The sequence below is a fragment of the Sprattus sprattus genome, assembly GCF_963457725.1.
Source record: "Sprattus sprattus genome assembly, chromosome: 13".
Lineage (NCBI taxonomy): Eukaryota > Metazoa > Chordata > Actinopteri > Clupeiformes > Clupeidae > Sprattus > Sprattus sprattus.
In genome coordinates this window covers 5,283,301-5,296,743 of record NC_137911.1, presented here as the reverse complement: position 1 = coordinate 5,296,743, position 13,443 = coordinate 5,283,301, and the positions used below count along the sequence as shown (strand labels likewise).

At 41.6% G+C, this 13,443-nt stretch overlaps 1 protein-coding gene across 1 annotated transcript in view; it reads right to left on the bottom strand.

Moving 5' to 3' along the window:
- Positions 1-13,443, bottom strand: part of plcb1 (phospholipase C beta 1) — a gene marked incomplete at both ends in the record, with an annotated part of 48,537 nt that overhangs the window by 32,697 nt on the left and 2,397 nt on the right. The window contains one exon of the mRNA XM_080850427.1: positions 7,775-7,843. Within this exon, the coding sequence (XP_080706553.1) occupies positions 7,775-7,843 (69 nt within the window). The remainder of the gene's footprint in view (positions 1-7,774; positions 7,844-13,443) is intronic.

Here is a 13,443-nt window from a genome sequence, read left to right as displayed (position 1 = left end):
TAGGAGGTAACCTACCCTTCTGTAAGGCATGTTGATAAAATGCCAGAAGTCTTGGAGCCAGATCATCTATAAAGGCCTTATAGAAATCTGATGAAAATCCATCATTGCCTGGAGATTTGCCCAACCTTAGACTACCTATTGCCTGCTTGACTTCCTCTAATGTGATCTCTCCTTCTAGTACAATTCTCTGCTCACTGGTCAAACTAGGAGTTTTAATAGATGAAAAGAATTCTGACAACCTCTGTTCCTCTACTAACCCATTGGAGGTATACAGCTTTTGATAAAATGTAGTAAAAGCATGATTAATTTATTTTTTATTGGTGGTCAACTTATTATTATTGTCAAATATAGATGGAATTAGATTACTAGATTTAATCTGTTCAACCCTATGTGCCAGCATTTTACCTGATCTCTCGCCTTGTTCAAAATATTTTTGATTCAGACAAAATATTGCATATTCAGCTTTTTTCTGCAATATGCTGTTCATCTCAAATTTAAGCTTAACTAATTTGTTCCATATTTCCCTCTCAGGATGCAGTATGTGCTGTTTTTCAAGATCCTTAATGTCCTGTTCTAATTTCAACAATTTATCCCTCTGAGCCTTTTTAATGGAAGAGCTATATTGAATAAGACACCCTCTCAGGAAAGCTTTAAAGGCATCCCAGGTCATTCCAACATCGTCAATAGAACCTTCATTACACTCCCAAAACTCATTCATCCTTATCCTTATATATTCACAATAACCCTTGTTCTGTAATAATGAGTTGTTAAGACGCCACCTAAGTGACGGTTTCACACTTTCAGTAGGCTACTAGATAAGACAAGTTCAATGGGGGCATGATCAGTTACAACAATGTTACCAATAGAGGACCCAATAGTTTGACACACCAGAGAGTGAGACACCAGGAAGTAAAATATTTATATAATATGACGCAGCCATTTTGGATAATTTCGCCTGAGAGTTTTTGTTTTTTCCTCGCAAAGTAGTTGGCTGATGACACATGAAATAGTGAATTTTGTGACTCATTCCACTTCAGTTTCACAACCTACACCAAAATAAATCTAAACATCGACTGAAATTATTTTCTTTGGGAGGTTTAGGAGATAAACGAGCTCCGCTCCGACTTAAGCAGCCATCCTGGGTGGGCGTACCACGTGACTCAATTATTACTCTTTTTTTAGTTACTATTTGATTTACATTATTTGTTATAATTTAATTTTAATTATTTTAAGTATATTTTTCACTGTTTTTATTTTTCATTGTTTTTCCGTGTTCCTTTTGTCTTAATTTATGTAAAGCACATTGAATTGCCTCTGTGTATTAAATGTGCTAATTGCTTTGGCTTGCATTGCCTTGCATTGCCTTGCCTTGCCTAGCCTGCCCTGCCTATCTGTCTATACCTCTATCTATCTATCTATCTATCTATCTATCTATCTATCTATCTATCTATCTATCTATCTATCTATCTATCTATCTATCTATCTACCTGTCTGTCTGTCTGTCTGTCTGTCTGTCTGTCTGTCTGTCTGTCTGTCTGTCTGTCTGTCTGTCTGTCTGTCTGTCTGTCTGTCTGTCTGTCTGTCTGTCTGTCTGTCTGTCTGTCTGTCTGTCTGTCTGTCTGTCTATCTATCTATCTATCTATCTATTTTGCCCTGCACTCAAGGAGAATGGGGTGAGCAAAATGAAAACAGAGCAATCTCTCGTAATTTTCTCGCTGCCTCTCTCTGTCTCTTCCCTCGCCTTTCACACATGTATCAGTTTATCTCTGTACTTCAAGACAAATGACTCAGGGTGTCCTGGGAGGAACAGAGTTAGTTTTTCTGTGACTATGAGAGTCTGTGTGTGTGTGCGTGCGGGGGCTGGCATCAGGTGTGCTATTTGATCTACCACATGCAGCACTGAGGGAGAGTAAGTAAAGAGACACTCGCACAGGTCCAGGTCCAGGTCACTGTGGCGGTGGACACAGGATAATGAGCGGTAAATGGAGGATGCCTTCTGAGATAGCTGACCGCTGGGTGCAGCTCAACAGCTCCCCGCTCTGCAGCACATGGGGTACTCGGGGTCAGGGAAGAGGAGGCTGACAGATGTTATTAGGCAAATCAAAGCACTTCTGAGGGAAGGCCCATCACAAAGGAGCCATGTTGATGTGGCAGACAGCAACAACATGGGCTATTGACAGTTATGAGGCCAGCCTGCCAAAACATCAAACGCTTCCAGGAGAGCCGAAAATCTCATAATGCCAAACAGTCGTCATGGTGTCAAAGTGTTTTGGATTTTTCTAAAAATACACTTGAATAGATTGAGGCTGTGGCACATCATCTTAGGTCTGTCTGAAAAAACCATGAGCCATCTGAGCCTTTCCAAGGAGAGCTTAGGCTTGTCCTCCAAAAAGACACGCACCCGAGCGGAACATCCTGAACAGAGAGACTCTGTGCGAAGAGCAGACGCTTGTCACTCTCCTGTCCAATCTGACATGGACTAGTCTGCCTAAGCAATCACCATCGGTCTGCTTTGAGTCAGAATCACTCTGTTCACTGCAACCATCAACATCTGGGATTTATCTCGATCAAGCCTGGAGACTAGCATCACACTATAGTTCCAAATGGTTTAGGTAACCATTAAGCCCTGACACAAGTTCGTTACGCTGATGTGCAAATACACTGTAAATTATGATAAAGTGTTGGAACTTAAATATGACTTGAATAATTCATGTAAGATATGAATTTTAAAGTTCCTCTTCAATAAGAAATACCCCTCCAGTTCACGGTTTGTGCTCGGATTTCCTAAGGTGATTTTGTGCCCTGAGTATTAAATGCCTTCCCACATAGAACAGCGCAGCAAAGGAATCCTTGGCCAATGCTGTTGATAATGTGTACCATGCAATCGCTAAAAGTCCATACATAGGAGCTGTTCAAATCCATTAATAATGGTCACTCTAGATTTGCTATGGATCTGTGTTTTTTTAAATTAATAAACTGTCTGCTCTCTGCTTCATTAAAAGCCCCTATGAAAGGCTAACTGACAGGAGACCACCTCCATTCACAGCAATTATAGCTGACACCAGCTGGGGTGCTACTGGCGAGGTGTAGCCTACAGCAGGAAGCCCAGGAAGGTGTTGAGACCCTCGTGACAGCAGGGAATCCCTGGACGTAATTAAGAGCAGGGCTTGATTACTGTAACACTTACATTTCCCACAGGGCCTGCCAGGGGCAAATATCTGAGGGGGTTGGCACCAACACACATTCAAATGCATTTCTCTCACGCTCACTTTAATTCCATTCCCTGGAATGAAGTTCAGGATGTCTGTACTGACCATGTTGACAAGCAGACAGGCATACAAATGTCTTTCTCTCCCTTACTCTCTCTCTCTCTCTCTTTCTCTCTCTCTACCCCACCAGTGTCAGTGCAGCTTTATGAGGAAGGAGATTTGAATGATGTTTGTATTATTTCAGGAACACTTCACTGCTCCTCTATCTTTCCAAACTGAGGGGAAAGAAATGAAAGTCAGGGAGAGGGATTAAACAAATTCGATTTTGATTGCATCTGCACCTGTGAATGTTGCAGTTTTGTAGGTAGGCTGATGGCTATGCTGTTGGGTGCTTGGTAATTACTGCCCGATATACGTAATGACTGCGAAAGAAAAAGAAATCCCGTTAGAGGGACTCTTCCACCTTCGGGTATGTTCTGTTGGCAATCACTTTCTTAGGCAATATCGGCAATAATAGCCATGAATACAGAAACTAATTATATCCAAACATGTACACAGGGACCTGGGAGAAGATTATGAGGTGGGTGTTCTGAAATGCACCCCCTCACACACACACAATCCCACACATACTTCACAAGCATGGCAGGCACTGACAGCTTGAAATTCTTGAAAGGTTTTAGCAGTTTTTCATGTTTTTCTTTTTCTTGGTCCTTCTGAGATGGTTCCAGTCAGAGTGTCTCAGAGAGCGTTTGGAGGAATGCGTCATTGAGGTGAAGCATTAGCACACTGGGGATGGAGGGGTTGAGGACCAGCTTCCAGGGAGATAGCCGCTGCTCCTGTTGTCACCTGGTGCTTGACGGGGCCCCTCTCCACACTGGGTGCCCTTTTATTCCCCCCTCATTAGCTCCCTTGCCTATGGGCATTGGTCATGCAGGGTATCTTGCCTCCAGAGTTTCTATGGCAACGATCCATTGAGGCACTGTAGAGAACTGGAGGCAAGTAATCAAAGACCAGACGCTGTGCCGTTCACTGGTCTGGTCGCCGTCGGACGTGCTGTGCCTAATGGTCGTGACTCTCTCTCTCGCTCTGTCAGCGGAGCTAACTGTGCTCTCCGCTAAGATAGTCAGCTGCACTGTATGAGGCCAATTCCTATCTCAGATCCTCATAATCAAGACAAGACACGTGCTCAACAGTTGGGAACAGTTTAACCCATCATTTATTTGTAAAAGGATTTAATTATTTAAGTTGAATCTGATGGGGAGAGTCAAATATGAGCTAAATTAGCACAATTTAAATAAGAGTGTCACATGAATATGGCCTTGTTTTAGTAGAGTTGTCTGGAATGAGCTAGCACTAGCCTACACCTAAATCCATTTCACAGAGTCTTTATGGGAGATAACAAGACATATTGTCGATGCATTATTTCACTTTTGTAGACTGTTTGGGGCAAAGGGAAAAGGAAAGTGAAATTCCAGTTCAATTCAAAGGGGCTCCTTGTACGGAGGCAGCAACATAAAACAGTATTCATACCTGTAATAACAATTATTTTAACTCCCCATATTTCAAAGAATCACTTCAAGGAATGTCTCCATGCTGCAAATCTCTCACGAAGGCTGAGCTCCAGTTTCCATCTGCCTGTGACCTCGGTTATATCACCAGGACATGCTCACACGGAAGCTCACTATTGCTGTCACTTTAGTTGAAGGATAATGAAAAGCCTTCAATCATCCTTCTTTAATGAATTCATCTGTCAAGAGTTCCAATCAGTGTGGAATTAACAAATATAACCCATTATTTTTGATAATGTTTGACTGTTAGCTTTGTTAAATGTGTTAACAATATACGTTTATTTATGTTTGTACTCATTTTCCAGTCCCGTGTCACTGACCAGCTCACATTTGGATAACTGCTCCTGCACCCAGTACAAGTCCAGTGTTGGGATCTGAAGTGACTGTAGTGCTCTGCAGCCCTGACTGCCACGCCGTATGCCAGACCCATGACAACAGATGGAGTGATCTGGTTCATGGCAGCCATGTTCAGTTGCTCAACCTGCTGAAGGCACTTTAGTCTTGCCGGGGGCCATTTCCTCCAACTTTCCATTGGCCAAGACCCCTGGCAGACATGGCAATATTCCCAAAGGACTGATGGCATATCATATTCAGGGAAGTACTCCATTACCAACAGGAAAGATGGTACAGTTGAACTCACTGTTCTAAATCCTTCTTTATCTCATCACTCTAAATGAAAAAGTACCCATCTATTTAAAGAATCTGAACAAGCCCTGCAAAGAAATTACCATTTATCATGAGGAACCCAAGAATTACAGGACACTGTGGTTCCAACTGTTTCACTGTGTAGTGAGAGAACAATGTCTTCCCAAAGCATATGCTCATTACCAACAACAGCAGACACAAAGCACCAGTAGCTGTTTCAACAGATGGCCACGCACATGCAGCCCACTGCCTCAGCCCACCGTGCCTCTTGTGTTCACATTGCTTTCATTTGACCCTCATATTCAGGGGGCAGTAAATAGCTCATTTAGCTTTTTCACAGCTCCATCCATCATGCTGTTGCCTCCTCAGAATCTATATCATCCAGGGGGCCTGACATCATAGTCTTGGCCTGAACGGATGGGTAAAGGACAGATGTAGTCTATAAAAATGCTCTTATTATCTTAAAATCTAGTGTACACATTCTTCTTTTTCATTACTTTTGAAATTGGATTCAACCTGATACCACTCTATTACATTAGAAGTATTGATTCCAGGCTTTTAATCCATTATGGTCATTTACATCACATGCTGTCTTGTCAAGCCATTCAGTTAATGGACACTTAAAACTGGATGATGTACTGTGTTCTACATGTTAGACAGATATCTTGCAGTATAAATACAAGAGTTTTATAGCCTTTTACAGTCGAGCAGAAATATAGAAGTTTGTGTTGCATTAGGAAACAGAATTTTGCCAAGATACGGAGGAAATCGCCAAACAAATCATCGGCATCCCTTGGTCCTATGGCGATGGAAATGACCACTCATACAACACAACAACTAAGGTAAGTCAGGGGTCAAATGACCACTAATGCAAAACTATAAGTAAGGTAAGTCAGGGGTCAAATGACCACTCATACAACACTTTGAGTAAGGTAAGTCAGGAGTCAAATGACCACTAATACAACACAATAACTAAGGTAAGTCAGGGGTCAAATGACCACTAATACAACACTATAACTAAGGTAAGTCAGGGGTCATATATGCTGCCTAAAACAAAGTTCATGAGTTCATGACAACATGAAACCTGAAACGGACAGCCTTTACTATCACCATCTATCAACTTCCCCATCCCCATCCTGTTCCCTCAACTGTACTTCAGTACCCGGGGAATGAGAAACAACCTTTCATATTCCAACGTTTCCAACAGTTATGACTACGTGGCAAAGAAATAGATAGAGAGCTTACTGTGAGATGTATCTTTGACATGAATGTGTGTTATTCTACACGGGAATGCCTTCATACTGCTGCACCATCAAGGAGATACTTCCTGCACATCTTGCCAGAAAAGAGCACAAAGCCCAAAACGTAACAGAAATTTGTCAGCAGTGTACACATTGCTGTTAAGCTTGACAAATATGCCTTGGTGATGTCCTAATGTCCCCCACACTTAATGACATTTGTAAAAACCTGAGCTGTTGAGCTAGGGGGTATAAAGGAAACATAGATAAAGACATCACTTGAGGTGCAGCGGTCTTCCGCATGATAAACAACAGCAGGCAAAAAAAGATGACTAAATAACAGAGTTGAGGCATAGCATTGCATTCTAAATCAACAACAGCACTAAACAACACAACCACACATCTATCTCAGAGGCAAGGGCATTCCGCCTTTTTTATGACAAGAATGTATCCCAAAATAATGTGGGACATTTCAAATATAATAAAGGACAGACTGAAAAACTATGAAAATGCCAGAAAAGAATTCCGATCTTGAGTCATTTCACTTAAGGTGACAAAAGGTGGCTACGTTTGAGGAATATTTTTAAAAATGTTGACAAGTTTCGCAATAGCCATATTTGTTTTTGCCAAAGTGCTGGAGGGCCTGCTTATTTGAGTGGGTTCCACCTTGTGAGTCAAACAACAAACGTTCAAATGGGCTCCTCTACATGACTCGCCAGCAGTCAGATTAAGGTTACAGATGCCCGCCTGTGGCCACTGCAGCCTGGGTCGTCTGGCCCATTTCCCCCCACAGTGAGATGAATATCGTGGCTAACAGATTATCAGTGACACAATTCATTTGTCTAGAGAAGTAGGGCATAGTAGGTGGACAAGATAAAACAAGGCAATAATGGTGTCACAATGGAAACTACACATAGTTGAGCTTTTACAAGGACCTAAAAGGATCTCTTTTGTAAGGAATCACTTCAATTAATGTGAGGGAGTTGTTAAGGGAGGCTTAGGAATAATGTTAACAGATGCTTGATTTATGCATAGTAATAATCTCAAATGTCTTTAAATGATAACTCATTAGAGAAGAGACACAGCACACATTATGTCAAGATTGTCAACGTACCTTTGGAGTCTTTGTACACTTTCCGGTTCTTGCATCTTTGATATAGGTGATGTCTAACAGGTCCGTTTCCTGTCATGAACAAAACGGAAAGACAGTTTTAGAATTAGAATGCCCAGGGTACTAGGCTGACATTTGAACATTACTGTCAAGATAACAACATAATGTGTCTGTGGCCCTCTGAGCAAAATGTGTCAAAGGAGGTCAAATGGCAGCACATAGTGCTAATTGATTTGATACAGTAAAATCCAGTCAATGGTATAGCCACTTTTACTCTTGAGTTGACTGTAGTTGAAAGACGTAAAGGGATACCATTTGCATGACTAGTTCATATATACCTTATTTATAATTATCTATGATAGAAAGATGAGTGCTAAATGAGATATAAAAACTAGAGCAAGTAACTGTTTCTGCAGTAGAAATAGCTTTGAGTAGTGCAATGAGGGGAACCCACTACTACACCCACTAATGACCATGGAGACAAGATGGAAAGGATGTTAGGGATAAGCAACCAGAAATTATTGATGAAGTCAAGCTAAGATAGAAGTTGGTAACTTTGTCTTATAAAACGCTATATCCATTATAAGTTTTACTTATTAAAGTATAAGAAACAACTTTATCAAGAAGTTTCCTAGTGTGAAAGGCAGATGGCATTGTAGCCTGTGCAGCTTGTCAATTATGGATACCTGCCTTCAGGGTAACAGTGACAAATAGACAAAATGGGCTCCTCTTCCCCATGGGAAAGGTTATGCCTAATGGCAATATGCCCCTTTCCCCACCCCCACACACAGATAAGATTACCAGTGGATCTGAGGCACATCAAGCTCATAAGAACAGCAAGGACATGAACAATCTCCTTTTAGTCAGCTAGAGCAAATGTAAAGTAAGCATTCGAGCAAGCAGAGATAAAGATGCTCTGTAAAGCCGAGGAAGAAGAAGAGAATGGAAGCAGTCAGACAATGCAGCATCCAGGATTGCTGGATCAGATGAATCAGACAGAAGAAAGGGAAGAAAAAAAAAGTAAAAAAAGCATACGGTCTGATTCACACTGGGGCCTTGCTGAACTCAGCTCAGAAGGAAGGAACTGACAACTTTGAGGAATGGGGAGGGGGGGTGTTGGACAGGCAGAGGCAGAGAGCCCGGAGTGACACTCATGCTTTGTGACGGCTGCGGGGAGATGTATGTGGTTGTGGGCCGAGGATGTGTCGACCACCTCATGACACGGTCCACCAACTATACACCGCCGTCTCTGGTGGGTAGAAATAAACCAGGGGGCGGGGGGTATTTCAATGCAAAAATGCTAAAGGTTAAAGTTGAGCGTTCTTTTTTTTTAAACTGTCTTTAGGCAGTGGCTGCATTGAGTGTGTGAGGCTTAAGGAAATAAACTTGCACTTTATCAAGTAGAGCTAGAATGTATTGTCTCAGCATAATATTCATTTGTAGTCATGATCACTTACGCAATTTAATTCTTCATACATTAGATTAGGATAAATTGCATGATTCATTAAACACATTACTGCTGTTCCCTGCTACTTGTTCAAGACATAATGAAATTAAGGTAAAAAAAATACTGTAATCCAAGGCAAACCCTAACATTTGACTAAACACTGACCTGACATTTCTCTACTGCTTGCCTGTTTGCCTTAATACAGGGCATACCATAGAGACATGTTTGGACCATTCAGATATTATATACTTGATGTCTAATATTTTTTACTAAGTACATCAGTAGATATGCTAATGAATAACCATGCTGTCGAATGCAATTGTGTGCTACTGAGTGAATTGCCTCCAGGAAAATAAATGTTTTGTTGATGAGCACTTCTATGCAGTTAATTCGTAATGGATCATTTTACAGAATCATCTGTTTTCATGAGGGGAAACCACATGACCTGAATATCTGACATACTTCTACCAAATATTAGGAGGGGAGATTCCAATGAGACCAACAGCTCGCTTTTATCTGAATTTGTCAGATGATTTTCGCTTTCAGTTAAAAAAAAAAAAAAAACAGAACTGAGGTGATAAAATGGAACTTAAAATCCCCTCCCATAAAATTAGCTAACATTTAAACCATGTTGATTCTGTGACTTATTTCTGTAACATGTCCCGTTATTATGTCATTACACAAATCCCTCTGAAACATGCTGTCTATCCACCCATCTCTTTCTCTATCTCTATCTCTATCTCTATCTCTTTCTCTTTCTCTATCTCTATCTCTCTATCTGTCTCTGTCTCTCTCTGTGTGTGTCTCTCTCTCTCTCTATGTCCATCTTCAAGCTCAATCACCTGCTTTAGCAGAACAAGATTTAAAATTCAGAAACACTGCTGTGGAAAGCGCTTGAATGGTACCATAGCAACAGGAAGAAGGGTGGGGGTGGGGTAGGGGTGGTGTCTATGAAAGGGGTGTTGGGTTAAAGCAATTTCAAGGCAGCCATCAGACAGCGATGAAATGAGCTAGAGGAAAGTGCAGTCAGCTCCAAACGGCTTGGATCAACTGTCTGCTGACTCTCACCAGCCTCATCTACTTGTTGACCAAATATCCGTTGAAAAAGCACACTCACATTCAGCCACCCACTATCAAGGAAGTGCCACTGGCTTTGGTTGTTTGGAGCCTGATCGCTCCACTAAATCATAGTCAATGCTAAACACAGACAAGCTAATCTACCTTTACAGGCTGGCCATGTTTTTTCTCACTTGTCAAAATAGCAACACATATATCGAGCCAAAGACCCCTGCATAAACACTCTATCAAGGGCTATTGTTTTCCCTGCATTAGTCACCATCGGGTGCATGTATGCGTGTATAAGAATAGGATCATGCCTCATCTGCACTCCAGATACAGCAATGTTACACTGTGTCATGAATGAAATTACTGTTTTATTTTTCCACTAAGAAGACTTCATTGTGACAAGTTGCTTTTTCAAACAATCAACATGCACTTGTCAAATTATGATGCTGAAAGTATACATATGGTGTTACGTAATATAGTCAGTTTTGTCCAGCACACTTAAAAACAAATTCCAAATGTGTGTCAGTCATGGCATCTTGGCTTCATGGCTTCCCAGAAGGCCTCCTGTGATATGTGTTCCAGGTTGAGGCATATGCAGACATTGGTCAAATTAAATTAGAGTGGTAATGCTGTATTGTTAAAAAAGCACTTTTGTTGATACTTTTAAAATGCCAAGGTCTCACCGTAGTTCAATAGGAGTGAGGAGGCCTGTGGAGGCATAGAAGCTTGCAAAATATCTCATGACTTCAGTTACTGTAGTACTGGCTGTACTGCTGTCTGTCCAGTCGTGGCTGCTATATGCCAGACACAGACCACTACTGAAATCCACTACTGCATGTTGGTGCTTTAATGTTGTGACAAATACTCTTGCTCCTCACTTATAATGACCTGCTCGGTGAGGATGCAACGCCAGTGACATATTTCAGGAAGACACACCATCTTTCATGCCTTTGATGTCTGACTATTTTCAGTCTGTGACTTGCTTTGTTTATTTGCTCAGAAATCCTAACCAAATGAAAGGTAAGGCGATCCTACGTGCTTCATTATGACCTAATTATTGTCTAAGAAACAGACGCTCTTCACTCATTGGCTTGCCAGCCACATTCCTCTCTGGATGACACTAATGAGTGGGAGAAGCAGCCAGCTGAATGATAATCATGACTCAAAAACACGTCATGAAGATGAAGCCTGCAACATACATCAGCTCATTGCCTGCAGCGTAGCACTGTTTTAATAGCTAAGGCCATCTGTGTGCATGAACTAAACTGACCAGCAGTAGCTTCTACGAACGTGCCAGATCATACGCTACAGATTGCAGAGCTTGCACATGTGTATGGCAGGCTTTCATATTGGAATGGAATACCATATCCCTACATACAGTTATTTTGAGAAACGTTCTACCGTTCTTGAGAAGGAATCTGTTTTACAAAAAAAAAATCCATATGTGAGGACCTTTGCCATAATGTTGAGCAAAATGTTCTGAAGGCAGTATCATGCTTTCCACAGCACCACAGTGACTGCTGCTCCCACCTCTGCGGGCACTCTGTAGTCTTTCTCTGGGCTCTCCCATCTGCCATGAGATCATATATAGCGTAGTAAGTTAATATCATGGCAGCAATTCCACATCACTGCCGGCAGCAGGGCAGGGAGCACCGAGGCAGGGCTGGGTCCCGGGGTCCCCCGCGCAGGGAGCCGTCGCTGGGATGATAGGCACATCTGGTCCCACTGAGGGCTGAGGGTACACTGCAGGGCCGACCCTGTCACTGTGATTAATCAGAGGCTGTTGTGGCAGCACTCTGCGTAGGGGGGACGCGGGGTCCACTGGATGCCAGGGCCAAGCCATTGTATTCATAACTCTTTATATTGACATGTCAGCCAGGAGTTTAGCCTAAACGTGCCAGGTCTCTGTCATCACCATACAGGACCATAAAGAGGGCCAAAGACAGGGCGAGGGAAGGGATGGGCCACCCTGACGTCAGGTTCTCTTCTGGCTCTCTTGAGTACCTTTCCTGACAACACGTACATCTTTCATGCAGGGCAAGTCTACATAATATGGACTGTTCACATTTCGTTCATTTACTTGCTGCAATATGCATCCAAACAGCACTGCAAATCTCAGGAGGCAGTTAAACCAAGCAAGGGATGGGAGTGAATATTTTGACATGAGCCAACCCAAAGCTTCCCTGAACAAAAGTGTCAATCTCTCAGGGGGACCTTGATTCAACAAACTCCAATATCTGAAGACTGTCCAACTGTGTTGGCAAGCTGTGAAGTTGCTCTGAAAACCATGCTTGATTTTATGTTAGGCAGCAGCCTACTGAGTGTGAAGTCATGTGTTACACAAAGCACTTCAGGTGAACATGCATGTGCAGTTCTAGCATTTCTTACAAACATGCACATGCTTGTTTCACACTTCACTATAGCTAACCAGACGTGCATGTGTTACATTAACACCTATAAGCTAATACTACTGCAGCTAAAACTACTAATCTTTCAGTCTCACTAGATTTTCTTCAGCAGGACTGAAACCTTTTGCAAAATGTTATGTGAATTATCTATCATAAATTGTTACAACTTTGTCATGTAAAAATGTGAACCATAACATGTCATTAGTTGTCATTGACATTAATGTCCAGCAATACAATAGACATTAGGCCTACAGAAGACTGACTATGTATCATATTCATTAACTATGGGATTACAATCAGAATATTTGAGAAGTTTGACAGCATTTTAGCACTAGCCACTGAGCTACACAGAGTGTGCACTTTTAATTCAAATATCATCAATATATCTGTTGTCAAGGCGGTGAGAATAGACAACACATTTGAATCTATTTTGATGATGATACATCTTTGAATTTGTGAATGCTTGAACCAGGGATCCCAACATTTTCAGCAACATTGGTTTTCATCTCAAAACTTTTAAATTACTTTTCAAGGACCTTAAATGAAATATCCCTGACCTTGCACATCCTACAAACACATGGATTGCATACTTTACTTTAATTTTTCCATTCCTTTTCCAATAGGCTAGTTAGGCCATGTCAGTTCAAGTGGAAATCTGAATGCAATTCATGTCAATTCATGGCTTTTCCAAAACTTTCAATTCATTTACTGGATTTCATGAATTTTCCAGGCCTGGTCAATTGGATTTTTAA